The following is a 19,389-nucleotide window of genomic DNA, read 5'->3' on the forward strand; positions in this document are numbered from 1 at the left end:
TTGTGAAAACAAGCAAACAAAACTACTTGGTGAAGTCTTAACAAGAACAGCAACACTGGAAAGCAATGGATTTCTAGAACGCTGTTACAACTTATTTGAGGTTACATGTGGTCAACAGTATCAGTCAATACTAATACTGTCATCTCATGACTGATCAGTTTTCCTGGGTAGCATGTGGGGTGTCCATATTACTAAGGCATATCACAGAAGTATACCCATATAATATTGGAGCATCGTTTATAACATACGACATGTAAAAAGGATGGTATTTCACTTTCAGGTGGCAAACACCAACACTTAAGCGGTTAAATACAGGTGAAAGAGCAATGCTCTCATTTTAATTAATATGCTGAATGAAGTCTAAAGAGCCACTCAGCTTACTAAACATAGATGCCAATTTGGAGCTGAATTCCGCACCAAGTGACACGAGGGTTTGCCAAGGCTCAGTTATTTTTACAATTCCAGGTCACTTTTTCAAATCAGTCTGCTACAGAGGTTGCTAGAGACAGCTAGGGTTGATGTGGATCCACAGACACTGACAGAAATGCAAAGCAGTGAAACACTGATTCCAGTTTCAAACCTAGTACAGCAGGGTTTCATTCATCCTTCCTGTCTGATCATTCAGAAACACTTTGATTACTTCAATATCCTACTGTCCCTAATAATGTCAGAGAAGTTTGGATATTCAGCCTTATTTTACCCCTGAAACTGATTGATTCAGGCTCTACAACCAAACAGACCCACTCTGGATGTGAAGATTGCAAATGTATGTCCATTTTTAATCTTTACACAGTTGACCTTGCAGGCAGCAAGGGCTTAGAGTCTAGCTGAATTCGTCACCAGTCATTCATGAATTTATTAATGGAAGTTACTGTCTGTGAAAGGAATTGGTAAGATTTAACAGCTTTGCATCTTCTCCAGCTGAGTGTTAGGGTGCCGTGGAAATTGTTACTTACTTGTTCTCACACTTGCAGACTGTGACTGACTGTATGTCTTCCAGCTGTCGCCACTGACCGTTCTGACACTGAACTCATAGAGTCTTCCCGGTCGCAGACCATAGATGATGCGTACTTTTGATTTGCTGCTGCTGTAGGGATTGAATACTGTGAGGGGATCTTTTGGAAGCCACTGCAACTCAAAATCATCATAGTCTGTCCAGTCTGGAGGACCCAGCCAGGTGATTGATAAAGAAGTGTTTGCAACATCAGTAAAGGATACAGTGTTGGGAGGGCTGGGTGCTACACAGAAAGGGGCGGGGGAAAGGGGAAAAAAAAAAGAAAGAAGATACCTTAAATTTTTACACAAGACAAGATCAAACATGCATTATTTTCTTCATGCATCGCAAAGTGGTTTATATTATCCTGTGTACACAGCCAGTTACTGCACCAGTGCTGATGGTGGTGACTTTCAGTTGTGCCAGGGCAGGTTTAGGTTAGACATTAGGAAAAACTTTTTTACTGCAAGGGTTGTCAAGCACTGGAACAGGCTGCTCAGGGAAGTGGTCGAGTCCTGATCCCTGGAAGTATTTAAAAGCCGTGTAGATGAAGAGCTTAGGGACATGGTTTAGTGGTGGGATGGCAGGGTTAGGTTAATGGTTGGACTGGATGGTCTTTAAACGTCTTTTCTATGATTCTATGATTCTATGATTACACATTCCTGAGCCTTTGAAAGAAAAACAGTGCTGAACAAAATCACACAAGGGTTTAATACCCTTAAGGATATCCTTTATCTTCACACCTTCAGTGACTCTTACCATAAATCCTCCCTCAGAATAAGTCTGTTTCATAGTTGTGAACTAATATGAAATCTGACAGATGGCACTAAAGAAAAATCCCAAAGCTTTTGTGTCTTTTACCTGTTCTTCCTTCAGCGTTTGCTGCGTTGGTCAGGTCACCACTGTGAGTGACCACAACCAGAGTGTACTTTCTGCCAGGAATAAGCCCCTGGAAATGCCATTCTTTCAGGTCTTTCCTGTGCCATGTTTCTTTCTGTGTCCCATTTGGGTTGTAAAGATTCAGCTCATAGAAGTCAACATCTCCTGCTGCTGGACCCCAGGTGAACCACAGACTGTCTGTCATGTTTCGGTTAGATGCCTTGAGACCAACAACTGGGGCTGGCACTGAAAAAAAAGGGGATGTATATTACTTCATGTAGAACTTCCTTAGGGTGAGGAGAAGCAACAAGGTCAAGCAGACCTTACACTTAATCCTGTAATGACAGCCACCAGAGCTGGCCAAAAAGCCAGGAAGCATGGGGAAGTATATCTCAATAGTTTCCTTTCTTACTTTGAACTGCCACTGTTCCCACAAGAGGCTGAAATGTTTATAATAGATAGTTTTGCAAATGTTAAGCAGCTTTTTCCCAGTCAGTGTTTGGAAACATCCAGTTCTGAGGTAGCTAAAGAAAGTGCAGAGGCAGTGGTACACAGCAGTTAGTATATGGTGCCTCAGAGGATAAAGAGAGGTTTCACAGTGTCAGGGCTGCTAGAGCCGCTTAGGAAACTCTGCTTCCCACGTGTGGCTACACAAGCATGGAGCAGCAGCCAGAGCTCCCCAGGGGAAACAAGTTTTACTTCACTGGTAGATTGTCTACCCTGTTAACCCTACTTGCTTTGCCTTTTGTTTTTTCCACTCACAGACCAATATTGCTTCTAGGATGGGAAACAGCTGTTTTCCTTTAAGTCTTATGCAGCATACATTGGGATGTCCTTCTCCTGACCTGAGTACCTGGGAACTATCGCTCCAATTTTCCTTCTGTAATCACATCATTCAGAATTTACCACCTTCTTTACCTAATGTTTTTCATGTATAAGAGCCAATTTTGATATTTCTAATAGTTGCTCTAATCTAGGTGTTCATGCTAGAGGCTCAGACCAGCTCACTGGTGTTCCCCATTAGCACCACACTGGAGATGATAGATGATTTTCTTGCCTGTTCTTCCAAAGACAGACGACTCATTAGTGAGGTCTCCGCTGTGGGTAACAATCACCATTCGATACATCCTGCCTTGCCGCAGGTTCTGGAATGAACATTTCTGGAGGTGCTGCTCTCCTGAAATCCTGTCATGAAGGGACTTGTCTGGGTTGTATAGGAAGATGTCATATGAATCAAGCTCCCCTTGTGAGGTGTTCCAGCTGAAGGACAGTCGGTCAGTGGTGTTCTCTGTGACCTTCAGGTTTGTGACAGCTGCTGGAACTGAAAAGAAGGATAAATGCAAGAGAAAATATTAAAGTGTCTAGCCACTAAGCTGAACCTTTAATAAAGTAACAACTCATGGCTGGAATACATTTCAATTAAGCCACAAATAGCTCAGTAATGTCAACATCAACTTTCAGAAGCAACGGGAAGGCATTTATGAGGTGCCGCTGAGTCTCTCCAATACAATGTTTATATTTCCCACCAGGCCTGGTTTGCCAGACTATGCTCACACAGAACTGCCCATTAGTTTCTACAAGAAGCTTTAATTGAGTAAAGACTGGAAGACTTGGCTCTGAGTTTAGAGGTGTGTATTAACATCAAATCTTGTGCTAAGAGCCTTGAGATTGTGAATTAAAAACTTGATGACAATTAAAGCATTCATGTGGTTACATAACAGATAGACTGGGGGAAGCATTCAGCGCTTTGGTTCAATATCCCTATTATGAACCATGGCCACATTATTGTGCTAACAAATTGCACATTCACATACTAAACATATATCAGGAAAAATGATGCATAAATATCCATGTCTATTCCTACTGGAATCTTTTCAGAATCTGGATACACCGATGATTAATGTATTTAATGGTATCTGACTGAGGGAGCTATAAATAAAGAGAGATGTTCTAATTACCTGTTCGACCAACAGTTTCTGCTCCTTTACTGAAGAGCCCACCACTGACTGTCAAAACTTGTATTTTATACTTCTTGCCGGCTAATAAATCTTCAAATTTGTGCTGTTTGGCAGTAGCTGGCTCTGATTTGTTGCTCAGGAGGACTTCTTGCTCATTCAAGAGCAGAATGTCATATCTTTCAGCTACACCAGGAGCTTTCTGCCAGGTTACTAACAAGGAGTGACTGCTGTAGGCATGATGGACTAATAATTCCTGGACAGAGGCTGGAACTGGAAGCAACAATTAAAGGCAGGACATTACCAGGTGAAATATGGACCATTCAATACACAACTGTGAATAGAGTAATTAATAGAGAATATCTTTATACATGTGCACATTCACTTGTGGGAAAAGGGATATCTGTGCATATGTTTGCACAAGCAAATAATTCCTAGACATAAATACAATCAGATGAAGTTACAGAGCATCATGGATGTCTGAACTGGGCATGAAGCAAGCGATATACATAAATTACCATGAAAAGGGGGAGAAGGAGAGCGAGATGAACTGACCAAAACAGTTAAGAAAGGCATGTGAAAAAGAACTGAAAAATAAAGAAGTGGTAAATTGGTGCAGAACAGTGGCACAAACAGAAAATGTTACCCAGCAGCTGTTGCACAAAAGTCAATGCCACACCAAACACATGCAGGTGCTAAAGAGAGAGGAGGGATTAAAAACAAGGTGTTCTACTGTTTGCGTGTCCTGTCATGGAGTATATTGGGGCAATACATTATCTAACAAGCCTTGACCATGCAATAGGCTCTGCTAGAACACAGTATTTGACTACAGGGAGCCCTGCAGATGCATGTGTGGGATGAGTACAGGCACAGGACTGGGGAGGGCTGTAACTCTATTCATCATATAAAGGCACACTTTGGGCTGGGGATCTGAATGTCGCACACATTTACCCAGGTAAAATACTCACGTGACAGATCTCACTGGTTTTAACAGAGCCATGCATAAGTGTTTGCAAGAGTGAGGACTCACACTCTTTGAGATAAAAACTTCTCGTGAGTCTGGGTCTCCCCATACCCAATGGTATGTTCATAAACATTATTAAATAAGGGTCAGCTTCTGGGAAGACAAAATGTAACTTTTTCCTTCTCTCAAAAGAAACGTACTTGTTCTCCCAAAAGCTGCTAAGCTGTTGTGCAAGGTGCCACTGTTAGATTGCACCACAACCCGGTACTGCTCCCCAGCTTCCAACTTGTGAAACACGTGCTCAGAGACGTGTTTGGAGACACTCTGGGAATCAAGCTGGTGGTTTTGCTGAAATATAGTCACTGTGTAGGAATCAACATCTCCACCTCCAGGAGTCCAGCTCACTTTCAGGCTGTTTGTCATGCCATTAGGTGACACATGAATGTTTCTGACCGCACTTGGAACTGGGAAAAAAAGAAGGAACACAAAGGCACCTGCTCACAAAATTCTTGTTTGATTCAGACTTTTAAATTCCTACTTTTTTATGGCCACAGCAAATGATTCAAAGGACAAAGAGCATTTACAGGTACAAGTAATTTCACTCATAGGTAAACACAAGTAAAGCTGAAGGCATTTGTGTAGGATTGTGCCATTTTAGAAAAGCAATTCTACGTGTTTATAGGAAGAAAAGTAAAGAAAATGTAAATTAAACAGAAAAAAAGTTTGCATGTTCTTTTATTTGGATAGCCTCCTTCTTTTCTGAAAGACACTTTAGAGACATCTCAGAAAATCAAAGGTCTTTATGTACACTCACTTAGGCATTTTGCAGTTATAATCTCACACATTCATTTCAGGTTGGTAAACAGAGAGTAAAATAGCTTAAGTTATTTAGCTAGAGATACTAAGCAAACAACTGGCATGCATGGGAATAACAGAAATCCAAACACTGACATCTCAATACCATTCCATTGCAGCAAATAAAATTATCTGCCAAAAATAAAATATTGGTGCCTGTGTGCTTTATTAAGCACCGATCAAGTTGGCTGAAGTACTACTGTGATTTTCAATGAGATCTGCTCTCTCTGTGTCAGTGTTACAGGAGCTCAAGGTAGATCATGGCTCTCCCTTGATTTTCTGTGCCTCATTCTTTGCTCTAGAGAAGCCTCAACACATTTCGATACCACATTATTTCTTACTTGTCAGGCCTTCTATGAAAGTAGCACGTTGTGCATCTCCACTGATAGTCAAGACAAGAATTTTGTATAGACGTCCTGGAGTCAGAGCTGTGAACCAATACTCCTCAATGGTGTTCCCAAGGAAAATGGGTGGGAAAATCTTCATATCATTGAAGAGGAGCTGAATCTCATATTTATCAACATCCCCCTCAGCCTTTGACCAAGTTACCTGCAGATCTTCTGTGCTTCTGTTACTAAGAGTCAGTTCCTTCACTGACTCTGGCACTGAAGAGATGAGAAGAAAGATAGGAAACTTCTCAGAACATATTACCAGATTCATAGCAAAAAGAAACAGCTGTGAGGTCATGCTCCTGAGCTAAAACTTTTCATTCAGCTCCCTAGGAAAACCAGTAGATTGCACTTATTTGCAAGGGTTGCTGTTTGTGGTTTGCACCGTATCTAACACTGGAAGGTCCCATTTCAGAACAGGCAGTCCACAACCTATCAGCATAAAAATAATGAGCAAATAATAACAGAGCCTGCAGGGAGTTTGCATAGCCAACAAAACTGAGTAGGATCTGCACATACAACAAAAGTGGTGCAAAGCGGCGTGAGCTAGTGGAGACCCGAGGCAAGCTGTCTATGTGATGCAACACCACACTGCCCAGTTCCCAACTCCTGCCAAATGCAGGTGAGTTATTTTTGCCCAGTGCTACTACATCTGTACATGTAGAGCAAGGTGAAGACAAGCAGATTGCATCCAGATCCCTGCTGGCTCACAACTAGCCACCTTACCACTCTTGCCTCATGTTCTTCAACTCCAGTTCTTGGGGTGATTTGAGTAGAGTGAGATCTAGCCTATCTTCTTCCTTATACATTTCCATGACCAGAAAAAAATGTCTTATACATTCTGGCATAGTTTAAGCATAAATACTAAGCTTATGTGGAAATCTGTACACCTGTGTTTCAGTTTTCCATGTTTCAAGATTTGCTTTCCAAATTCACAGGGCAGGTCTCTTCTTTCACTTTCTATATGTCTGTAACTTAAACATTGGTCATAAACTAAATACTGCTTTCCATATTTGTCATGACATGCTCTGAAAGAGTCACACTTAAAATCCTATGTTAAAATCATATGAGATTTTTGAGCCCAACTATGGTAAACAGAAAAAAATCCTGGAGTGTCTGAGGATGTTTCTGGGGTATTTACTTACTTGTTCTGCCATAGACTCTTTCACTAGTTTCGTATTTCCCACTCCTTGTGCTGACTGTGACACTGTACTGCCTCCCTGGGACCAGATTGGTGAACACACATTCATTTTCATCCTTCGGGACACTTTTTGTTTGGATGAAATCATTGTTGTTCTTGATGATCACTTCATAATTATCAAAATATCCAGAGGCATGCAACCAGGACACCTTCAAGTAGTCACTTCTGGCTGAATTGCTAACAGTAAGTCCCTGAACACTTGAAGGAACTGAAAGAAAAAAAAAACCAATTCAAGATTCAGAAAGCAATAATTTCCTGAAGTAACAAGAGTTGCTGCAGTGGATTATATTTGTGGTAATTACCAGACTTTCCTGAGGAAGTTGCAAAAAGACCACAACATGGATTTTAAGCAATACCCTGCCCTCTAAAATAGTAACTCTGCAGTTTCCAGGCTGCTTTATGTCATATGACAATAGTTTGCCTTTCCAATTTTTGGTCTTCTGGAACTTGGTCTGTTTTGCTTAGAGCAGTGAGTTCCACAGGTTCACACTAGTCCTGAATTTGCTTCTCCTCATTTAAATAGCTGTCCTGTGGATTTTCACTTACATCATGAGAAGATGAAAATTGCACTAATTTGATACTTTGTCTTTTTAACACCCCTTGCCACCTTTCTTTTATTCTACTGGTTTATCAAGTGTAAAGTCTCAGTCTTTTCAATCTTTGAGGAAGTTTTAAGAAGTTTTCCATCATTATTGCCACCCTTGTCTGAAATTTCTCTATTCCTGTTATAATCTCCTTGAATACTGCATGACCAAAACCATCGATGTGGATGTTACATGACCAAAAATAATAGGCATGGGTGTTACTCATTTATGTGACACCTTATTGATATTTTAATACTTAGCTCCTATCCTGTTCTTTCAGTGTTTGAGTAACTTTTGGGGGGGATGCTCTGCAGGATAAACTTGAAGAGCCACGTAGAGGGGATAAGGGCAGGGAAATGCATTTGAGCCAAAACTGACACATGATTTGTGCTCACTCATGAGAACTGATACATGGATTTTATTTGTGCTAAATTAATTTTGTATGACATAAAGCAGCAGTAGGGGCATAAGAACAAGACTAAGTCTGTAAAGCTGTAATTTTATGGTTTCACCATCCAACCCCTACTCACCCATCCCAGTTTGTTCAGGTATTGATAGATCATTGACAATGGGTATACGAAGTAGTTACGGTGACTGTATTCACTCTCTTTACCTGTTCGTTCCTGGCTGAAGGAATAATTTTCATACTTCCCACTCTTCGTGGTTATCATCACATTGTAAAGCGTCCCAGGAGTAAGGCTGCTGAAGGAGCATTCACTGAAGGATTTGGAAATGGTGAGAGTCTGAACAATCTGGTCATCGTGAGAGAGTGTTACCAAATAACTGTCTACATCTCCAGAAGCTGGCAGCCAAGAAACACTGAGGTAGTCACTGCGACCTGAGTTATTTACTGTTACTCCAGTCACGCTGGAAGGAACTGTGCAACAAAGAGGAAAAACCAGAAGAGCTTTAACTAGCCAATTCCTATTGTTGTCAGAATGCCTGGAACACCACCCTGCAAAATAAGCAGTCTGGGACTCCTGAGCAGCTCTGTACTGACTCCCACTCAGCAGCACTCATCTGCTTTTTGGAATACAGTGAAGGAAATTGTCTTTGGTGGGATGATCCCAGCACTTCTAAAATCCCAAAAGAATTATCCTCTCAGATTGCCGTTCATGAATAACAGCTTGTATGAAGTTGAAGCCCATAGCAGAATGTGTTTCATTTACAATGAGTTCTCTGACGCCTAGTGGCCAAAACATAAATACAATTTGTTTTTCAAGCCAGCGAGGTGAGCTCAAAGGTACAAAATTATCAGAGTTATTACAGGGGCAGATCTTAATTATAATGAACTGCCACATTTTCACTGGAGTCTCATGCACTGAACTGAGCTACCTCAGTAGAGGGGCTGCCCATCAGCTGTCCGAGTCAAAAATACTAGAAGATTTTACAAAATATGTCTATGTATTTCAAGCCTTTTAGCGTATTCTTCTCCAATTGTTTTTCTTTTTTTTTTTCTTTTACCTGAAAATAGTTGTTTCAAGGAGAACATTGGAGCAAACTGCAGAATGCCTGGCCTTTGCCAAATTCACATAAAGGCTGAAATTGCACTGTGTTGTCAAGTCTTCCCTCTATTTAAATATCCAAAGGCTGGTATGACATTTCATGAGTCATTAAACTTACAGAGCTTGATGCAATAGTAAATCCTGTCCTATGCACTGCAGAAGAGCCTCATAACAAGTAATTGACCCTGGCAGACATTCTTTAATGTTGGATTGGAGAAAAAGAATGGATCATGAGAGACTGGACACAAACTCATCCCACCCACCTTTAGGCAGCTAATTTGCATACCTAAGTAAGGAGCAATTGCCCTATGCTCATCTAGTTGATGGAAAAGATAGTCCCTTCCAAGAAGTGATTCACCCACCACAGCTGTACATCACCCTGACAGCGTATTTTTGTCTTCACTACAGAGCGATTCTGCTGTACGGAGCTCCCGTTGCAGGCAGAGCAGTTAGTTCCCTAAAGCTACACTAACATGAATCTGGACTTACAGTGTACCTGAGGTCACACACAGGAATTACGTGTCTGAAATTCCTGTCTTTCTGAATTCTCAGTCCAGTGGCTTAATCACAAGACCATTCCCTCTAATAAATTCAGCTTTTAGGAACTGACAAAAGACATGATGGAGTATTTTTCTTTTTACCTGTCCTCCCCTCTGCGATTGTTTGCCTTGAAGATATCCCCCCGCTGACAGTGGTGACAACAACTGAATAGAGTCCTCCAGGTTTCAGGGGGTAGAAGTGGTATCTGTTGGTTTCACTGGGAACAGTCTCATTTTTAATGACAACATTCTCGTAAATCAGTAGCACTTGGTATGAGTCTACATCTCCCAGTGCTCTTGTCCAGTTGGTGAACAAGCTGTTGGTTGATCCCTGACTTGCCACAGTCAGACCAGTCACTTGGGCTGGCACTGCAAAAAAAATTGTCATAATGTTACTGAGGAGAAACAAAATAAAACAAAACAAAATCCTCCAAACAACCCAAGTTTAGTCACACTGAGGAAGTGCATCAAAAGAACATTCCAATTTGCAGCCAGACTCAACAGGACTAAAAATAATCTAACTGTGGACTGCTTCCTGTCTGATGGGATGTGGTCTATGGGAAACTATCTAAGGCACAGAAAGGTCTTGCAGGCTTTAACACAGCTTTTCTCAGTCAAACCAAAATGATTCAAGATCAGTGAACGGGAAAAAGATGGGATTTTATAAATACCATTAAACAAAAGCCATCAATTTAGGAAATCACTTGGTTTTGTGATGACTATTTCAAATACAGTCTGTGTTTTTCATTCTCCCTCTCCTCTCCTATTTCCATCTCTCATTCCTATTAAATGGCAAGCTAGTCTGACAAATACCTCAGGCACAGTAATCTATAGAATCATAGAATCATTTGGTAGAAAAGACCTTTAAGATCACCAAGTCCAACCATACCTGTCCACCACTAAACTATGTCCCTAAGCACCTCGTCTACCTGTCTTATAAATACCCTCAAGGATGGGGACTCGAGCATTTCCCTGGGCAGCCCGTTCCAATGCTTAACACCCCTTTCTGTGAAAAAAATTTTCCTAATACCCAATCTAAACCTGACCTGGTGCAACTTGAGGCCATTTCCTCTCATCCTATTGCTTGTTACGTGGGAGAAGAGACCTGGCTACACCTGGTAGCTGTAGAGGGCAATAAGGTCTCCCCTCAGCTTCTTCTCCAGACTAAACATATATACCTCAGAGAAGTATCAGACCCTTTAATTTTGGGGTTAACTGAGATGGATGGATTTGGGTGTACTTTTTAGGTCAGAAGACTTTTCTAGCATCAAAAGATTAAGTAATTTTTGAATTAACATGACATTTATCTAAGTACAAGCTGGTGTACTTAGCCAGACCAAAGAAGAAAAAGAAAGAACAGAAAGGAATGGAATATCTAGCACAAATTTTACTCAAAAACTTTTTTTTTTTTAATTTGACAATAATTGGTCAAAGCAAGGAGATACAGTTACTTCTTTGTAAGTATTTCTGCTTACATGACCAAGCACAACTGGAGAAGAGGAGGCTGAGGGGAGACCTGATCGCCCTCTACAACTACCTGAAAGGAGGCTGTAGGGAGGTGGGGGTCGGCCTCTTCTCCCTGGTAACAGATGATAGGACGAGGGGGACTGGTTTGAAGCTGCGCCAGGGCAGGTTTAGGCTAGACATTAGGAAAAACTTCTTCACTGAAAGGGTTGTCAGGCTCTGGAATGGGCTGCCCAGAGAGGTGGTAGAATCTTCATCCCTGGAGGTATTTAAAAGAAGGATAGATGAGGTGCTTAGGGACATGGTTTAGTGGTGGGATGTCAGGGTTAGGTTAAAGGTTGGACTGGATGATCTCAAAGGTCTTTTCCAACCAAAGTGATTCTATGATCCTATGATTCTAAATAGAGAACCCTTTAACTTTACAAAGTGTGATTGCAAGCTTCATCTCGTTTTATATCAGCCCTTTTCCACACATAGTACTGGATTAGCAATCATTAACAAAAGTTAGAAAAAATGTAACTTTCATATAAAACTGAATCAAAAACCACACCTGTTTTATAATACTGTCGTAACATAGCAAGGTCCAACAAGAAACAGAAATGCCATATTTCTAGGATAAAGGCACCTTCAGTGACACCTCAGGCCTCACTGGAATCTGATCATCTGGGAAGCAAGTAAGACCTATTTCTGTCAAATTTACAGCAGTGTTTTGCAGGCCTAGTAGGTTGTCCTACCAAAAAGAAGATTCAGAGGTCTGGAATGATTATTAAGACCTATGTTCAAATGTACTGATGGTCATTCTTTCTCCCTTTGAATGTAATGTTGACACACTATCCCTGCCTGATGTGTTTTCAAGCATTGATTCACACTAGTGAAGTGGGACAGTGTAGCCTCTATGCCTGAATAGTTCTCCTAAAGGGGCACAAGGCAGAAGGAAGTGAAATCCCAGCTATCTAATCGCACAGCAGAGAAATGAAAGCATAAGTCAAACTTCTCAGGTCTTGGAAGGAATTACAACACTTTAGTAAGGACCGCTATCAAGCCACAGGCATGATTAGATTCATACACTACCAGCTTGCTTTTCTCTGCGCTGTGCCAGACCAGAGGTACATTTTAAGACTTTGCTTGCACTGGAGAATGCGTAAGTCAAGCAGAGTAAAGCAACACATATGGTTTAAAACTTGCACACGTGCACAAAATTAGCACCCTGCAGGGGGTGGGAATGGGACCTTCCTTGTGTCACAGTCATCATCCTAAGTAACAGAGATTTTGGAATCAGAAGAGCAGGGAGATTCAAAATACATTTTCAAGGTCACATATGTTTTGTGTCTGTCAACCTTGGAATGTTCCCCCTAAAGCAACATTTTCCTGTGTGGTGGTGTTTGTTTTGGTTTTTTTTTCCCAGATGATGAATGCTTTGAATCAAGGAAGTGACCTTCCTGAAGATACCCAGTGAAAATTGTTCTTCTTATATGGAATCTTGTGCTAATGTAGGTTGATCAGACGTGACACAATATTTCAGAAAACTGTTTTACTAAGAATTACATATCCATTTCCCCAAAACCTTAAATAAATACCGCAAGATAACTGACAGTCAGAAATGAGAGACTCAGAAACATAATACCTCTATTGAAGAAATAAATGCAAATTCAAGACTTCTGATATTTAGACACTGAGTTCATTCAGTTCACTACAAAGCAAAGGAAGTTGTTAATGGTTAACAGAAGTAAAGATAAAAATAGTTTGACAGGATGATACCTGTTCTTCCTTCCACTGAAGTCCAGTTGCTTAAAATCCCACTAATGGTAGTGATGGTAACTGTGTATTTTCTTCCAGGTACCAAGTCAGTAAAAGTGAATTCCTTAGCTTCTTTTACAAGCCCTTTTTTTATAACAGTAAGATCCCTGTCTCCCAGTGAAACCACATAGCTGTCCCATTCTGCAACAGGGGTCATCCACATGACACTAAGTGAAGATTCATTAGCATGCTTCACACGGAGCTGGAGAACAGGCTCTGGAGCTGTAGAAGTACACAGATATCACAATGAGAACAGGACTTTGTAGTGAACACACATGTCATATCTCAAACGGCTGTAAGAAATCTGTTCTTTAAGACAGAAATGTAACAGCAACAGAGTATTTGTAATCAAGAGGAGATTCTTTACCTTTCTCTAGGAAGCCAATCTTACAAATCTAGTATTTGTGCTACTCCTCCAGTAAAGGGCTGTAGCAGCAGACTTCAGCAATGCATTATGGCTGTAATGCTTAGGGTTAAACTTATGCCAGGATATATATTTTAGCATGAATGGAAATGCAGTGAAGTCAGTGAGCCTCCTCTTGAACTGCGTGTACTAGACAGGGATATAAAATGTTTGTACCATAAAATAGATCTACACAATTCAGCTGTAACAAACAAGGATGCAAATTATAGGGTCAGAGTGACATTGATTTTGCACTGGTTTGTATCTCAGTGAAGTTGGGAGACACTCCAAACTTACAGTGGTATTGTCCTGGTTTCAGCCGGGACAGAGTTCATTTTCTTCCACGTTGCTGGGATAGCTTTGGATTTAGTAGGAGAATAATGTTGGTAACACACTGATGGTTTAGCTGATGCTAAGCAGTGCTTACCCTAGTCAAGGACTTTTCAGCTTCCCACGCTCTGCCAGGTGCACAAGAAGCTGGGAAGGGGCACAGCCAGGACAGCTGACCCCAACTGGCCAAAGGGCTATTCCAGACCACGACGTCATGCTCAGTATAGAAACTGGGGGGAGTTGGCTGGGGGGCAGTGATCGCTGCTCAGGAACTGGCTGGGCATCGGTTGGCAGGTGGTGAGCAATTGCATTGTATGTCACTTGTTTTGTATATTCTTTTATTATTATTATTAATATTGCTATTATTATTTTCCCTTCCTTTTCTGTCCTATTAAACTGTCTTTATCTCAACCCACAAATTTACTTTTTTCTTCCCGATTCTCTCCCCCATCCCACTGCAAGGGAAGGGAGTGAATGGCTGTGTGGTGTTTAGCTGCCTGCTGGGTTAAACCACAACAGGCATAAATGAAAGAATTTGATCAGTGAACTTCAGTGTGTGTTTGTGTATGTGTGCATGCATGCACTCAGAGGGCATCTGTTACCTAACGTAGTCCCCTAATCTGATTTTGTCCCTGTTATGCTGAAATCCAATTCACTTTCCAAGACTGGGTTTACAAAAGAGAAAACTAAGTCAGAGTAGGGCCCAATACCTATGCTTCATAACAGGTACATTATGTACCTGACTGTGGGTCAAACACAGTTGTGATACACCCACTGCTTGATATTATTTATTGGACTATGTTCTAATTACTTAGCTGTGTCAATTAGAAGTAACACCATAAACTTAAATTATTTGTAACACATATCAACATAAGCAAGATGAGAATCTGCCTTCCTCTGATCCAGCTGGCTAGAAGTTAGAGAAAGCTTCAGTTCTGTAGCGTCTACTGGTCTTGCCATTGTGCAAAATCAAGAAAATGAAGCCCTCGGGGAATGACAGGTAAGGGTGTAACAGGAAAGGCGGGCACCAGGAAGTGTGAGGATAAAGTAGAGTGGCCCTATCTTATCTCACATTCTCCTGTGAGATCAGGCTCAGGCTGAGCCTTGCCTGATACTCCTCCTCCAAGTCTTCCCATCCTCTGAATGGCACTTACGTTGCATTCACAGAGCAGAACCATTAACAATTATATCACAGCTGTTTTTTAAGTTTGAAGCAATCAGATGTGGCTTTGACTAGCGTGCTCCGAAAGAATTCCAGTAACATCACTGCAGTGTATATGGATTTCCTTTGGAAAGGCTGACTCAAACCAGCTAACCCCATTTTATTTCTGGAGCACAGGAACAAGAATTAAGACATTATGGAACAGCCACACTAACATACACCTCAGCCCATTTGGTTAACGCTATTGATGCTAATTAGTCATACAAGCTGGCAAGTAAACCAGTTTGCCACTGAACACACTGATGAACAATACAGCAGAATCTATATTGCTGTCTTTAAAGAACTATATAGGGTGTCTGCAATCATCTACGAAATGTAACAGTGAAATGTTATACATGTAGTGTTACGCCTCAGTCACAACAGAATGGTGATATAATTCCCAAAACTTTCACTAACAATACATTAATCACAAAAATAACCCTGAAAGTTTTCATAGAAGTGCTAAACATAATTATTTATGTTTTTTTCACAAGGGAGCTCCTTTTTACTGTATTAATAGTGAAATTCAACTGTGGATTCCCAAGTACTATTTTCTTCTGACTGCCACAGAGCCCCAGCTGAACATTTTGCACTTTCACACTTCCCGGATGAGCACGCTGACCTGTTCTCCCCGTGCAGCTAGCCTTGCTCTGCAAATTGCCACTCTCCACAATGACATCCACGTCATACTGCCTCCCCGGGATGAGGCCCACGTCATGGATGAGGTACTCTGTGGCATCCTTCTCGAGGGTGGTGTTGAGCACCAGGGCCGAGTGGTTCCAGAGGAGCAGGTGGTACCTCTCCCAGTCTCCCGCAGGGGGCAGCCAGTTCACTTGCAGAGACCTCAGCCAGCCTCCGCCGCCGGCTTTCAGCTCAGAAACTTTCTGGGGAACTGAAATACAGAGATTGAGAGAGTAATTTCGAAGTGGGGTATTTCTGGGAAGACGGAACTGCAGACTGGCAAAACCCGCCTCGCGGCATAGCTATTGTAGAAGAACTTGGATTAGTTAGCGCAACGTGAGGTATCTTGTTACAAAGGTTGGCATTCATTTTAGAGATAATTTTTACTCCTCCCCCCACAAACCACTCACTTCTTCATTGTTGGTTTCTGACATCAGAAATGCAAACCCTTCTTAGAGCAGACGAGATCTCCCCCATGCACCTCTTGGATACATCTTGCAGTTTTCAGTTAGCTTCCCAGTTGTTTCCAGGACTTAAGTTCACTTAGAAACTGTCAATCCATTTTTCAAAGCTAAGGCCAAAACTTCAATCGCTATGGGCCATATTCTGGCCTCAGCAGCAGAAATGCAAAGTCTGATGGCCTCTTCCGCAAAAGCCTTGTATCTCCTAGTCCCTCCCAGCTGTAAGGCACCGAGGTTCAAACTGAGGCCATTAAAGCATCCACTCTGTCCTGTCCTCCACTTAAAGGGTCTTGAATTTACACACTCAACCTTCCTGCCCTACTGCTGCAAGTCACACTGAACCACAGAGGCTTTTCTGATTTTCATGGAACAATTAAATATTAACCACACCAAGTGGAGCTTGGAAGGCAGATGCAGACCCGTAGGTTAGCATACCTGTAGCTTAGTGTTAAGATACTCAGAGATCAGCATTGGAGCCCTGAGACCACCAGCAAGTATTAACTGTAAATTACAAGGCTAGAGTCATGCTCTCATGTTTTCTCTGTCTTGTTAATATTTAATTGCTCAGTACCTAGCAAAGGTTTGAGAGATTTCTACCAGCACCACAAAATACTTGCCAGTTTCACTTCCCACAGGCACAGCTGGCTATCAAACCTAGATCTCCCACGTGCCAGTGAATATGGGAGATTTGTTTCAGTTGCTGAGTGAGCGGATAAAAGCACACAGTGTTTTGTTAGGAAGCACAGATGTACTTACATAACAGATAAAGTTCAGCCTTGTTAGGCTGGCTGGACATCATTACATCCTTATGGTACAAAGTTTCAGTCCCTGAGATGTCCATATTCCTTACCACAACGTTGCTCAGCAGGTTCTGCTGCCACAGGCACCCTCTCAATACAGAGCAATATGGATTATGTTCCTGGGCACCCGGCTCTCTCTGTGAGTTACAGAGGGATCCTAAAAGCATAACCCCTTCAGTATCTGTAGACCTGACAGCCTGGATCTACAAATTTGTCTTTAGGCCACAAGGCTCCTCCTGAAGTGACTCTGTTTTCAAAGCTCTTGGTATCTACGGAAAAGTCAGGGAAGGAATTGCACATGATCAGCATCCTTGGAAATGGGACTTCAAGATCCCCAACTTTGAAAGTACTGGTTCTAGGTCACAAATTTGGGCATCAGTGGTTTGAGTGAGGGCCTTAAGCTCTCCTTTCAGATGGAAATGGTAATCTTAAAGGTCTTTAATGGTAGGCTAGACAAATAAAAAAGACATGCGTATAACCAGTCCAGCTTTGTAGTTACTGGATATGAAAGGCTTTTTGGGTGTCTTCCAGCCTGCACTGAGAATGGGGTAGCAGCTAGATATGTCAAGGATGCGTCTTTCACGTGAGATGTTTAGGTGTAGATAATAAATATTCTCTAAAATAAATGCTCTCTCTCTCTCTCACACAAACACATTTTATATTTTTTGGCTCTGAGTCTACTAACAATTCACATATGTATTCTTCACCCACTTAGATATTTTTTCCCATCTAAATTCTGCCTGGGCTAGGCTTGTGTGGAGAAGACCACATGCCTTTGTGGCCAGTAATGCTGTGGGAGAATTATGCCAGGATTTTTCAGGTTCAGAACTCATACAAGAGATACCTGAAAGAAAACTGTCCTTCTGAAAGAAGACAAAAAACCCCGTAACTCAGCTCTCCCCAGGCTGCCACATGCCTTCCTTAATCCATGCTGTTGGTAGTAAAGAAAGCCGAGACTTAATCTTTTTCTATTTGTAGATTTGTGTTGGGAGCAAGGGATAATATTAGACCTTGCAAAATTTATTAAAAATCTGTTAACAATTTGACTACACACAGACTTCCCCATAATGTAACTCCTATACTATGCTGAGTTGAATTCAAGATAACAAAGTTGGTCAGCAGTACAGTAATGTGGAACAGTTTTGTAATAGACTCACCCAACTATAAGGTCCAAAATGCATTATTGTTTCCTGCTCCCAAGCTATGCTAGAGCTGCTTTTGACTGCCAGATTAACTTGCCAGAGAGTCAGGAAGGGGTACTCCCGGAACAATATTGTGCTCTTTATCTTATTTTTCCTGGAATCCAAATCATTTTGTCTCCTACAATGATTTTCTACAAGGCCAATGTAGGCAAAAATAGCATTGGTTACAATGTTCTTACTGAAGCAGAAGACTTACATGTCCTGCCAGTTGCCATCTGATCAGTAAACAGTTCACCACTGACTGTGCGGGCAGTAACCTGATAAAGACGTCCTGGAGTTAGGTTGTCAAAGTGAGTCTCTGTGACCGGTGGCTGTACAGTTTTGACTTCTTTAACTGATCCAGGATGAGACAGAGTGATATTATAGAAATTGAGGTTTCCTGAAGGTCTTCTCCACTTAACTTTTAAAGCATCTAAGCTGTCATCGTTCGTCACTGTCAGATCTAAGACTTCAGCTGGAGCTAAAAAACAGAAAATAGGAAAGAGAATAAAATACTTCCACCATGGAACACATAAGACCTGCTGCCTCCAAACTGTGATAGATAAGTTTTGCTTTTGAATAGTTATATGAGATGGAGTATGAATGGTTGTGCCTGAATAGTGAAAAGGCAAAGTCTGGTCACAGCGAAACTGAACCCAGTCCTGTTTTAAGATACTCTGCTGCTGAGAGTGACATCTCTTACAATGCCCACTCTTGTTTCATGGAATAGAAAATCTGTTAGCCATGTCTGCACTCACACTAGTCATTTCGACTATAAAACAGACCAGGCACATGCTCCTAAGAACAGAGATGCCTGCATACATTTTGGTAGACGAGACACTACAGCGTCATTGGACTCATGCCTGATTTACACCAGTGTAGAAGGGATTGGAATCAAACTCCTTTATTCAAATACTCCACCAAAGAAAAGCATAGCCACAGCCATAGTACTGAAAGGGAGGACCATGCTGCAAGCTAGATGGAGTGCTTTTATGTTCTGAAAAAACCTGTGAGATTTAAAATTTTTGCACCCCACAATAGGAATAAAAAATTCTGAAGAAATAGAATGAAACAAGAGTATAATCCCCAGAACAGCTAGTGCTAGGTGACAACAGCACTCATCTGTGTGCTCTAAACATCACAATATTGTTCACTTAATATTAAATTGTGTTTACACAGTGAGATTTCTATAGGAGAAACTGCACC

The 19,389-nt window shown here is 41.5% G+C and overlaps 1 protein-coding gene across 1 annotated transcript in view; it reads right to left on the reverse strand.

The window, feature by feature from the left end:
- The window catches only part of PTPRB (protein tyrosine phosphatase receptor type B), a 62,688-nt gene that overhangs the window by 18,571 nt on the left and 24,728 nt on the right, over window positions 1-19,389 (reverse strand). Inside the window, 12 exon segments of the mRNA XM_009646308.2 lie at window positions 957-1,238; window positions 1,856-2,119; window positions 2,931-3,194; window positions 3,832-4,101; window positions 4,993-5,256; window positions 5,989-6,252; window positions 7,182-7,445; window positions 8,435-8,698; window positions 9,968-10,234; window positions 13,088-13,348; window positions 15,683-15,952; window positions 18,401-18,664. Coding sequence (XP_009644603.1) covers window positions 957-1,238; window positions 1,856-2,119; window positions 2,931-3,194; window positions 3,832-4,101; window positions 4,993-5,256; window positions 5,989-6,252; window positions 7,182-7,445; window positions 8,435-8,698; window positions 9,968-10,234; window positions 13,088-13,348; window positions 15,683-15,952; window positions 18,401-18,664 — 3,198 coding nt within the window.

This window comes from Egretta garzetta, unplaced genomic scaffold, assembly GCF_000687185.1.
Source record: "Egretta garzetta isolate BGI_Z169 unplaced genomic scaffold, ASM68718v1 scaffold68, whole genome shotgun sequence".
Classification (NCBI taxonomy): Eukaryota; Metazoa; Chordata; class Aves; order Pelecaniformes; family Ardeidae; genus Egretta; species Egretta garzetta.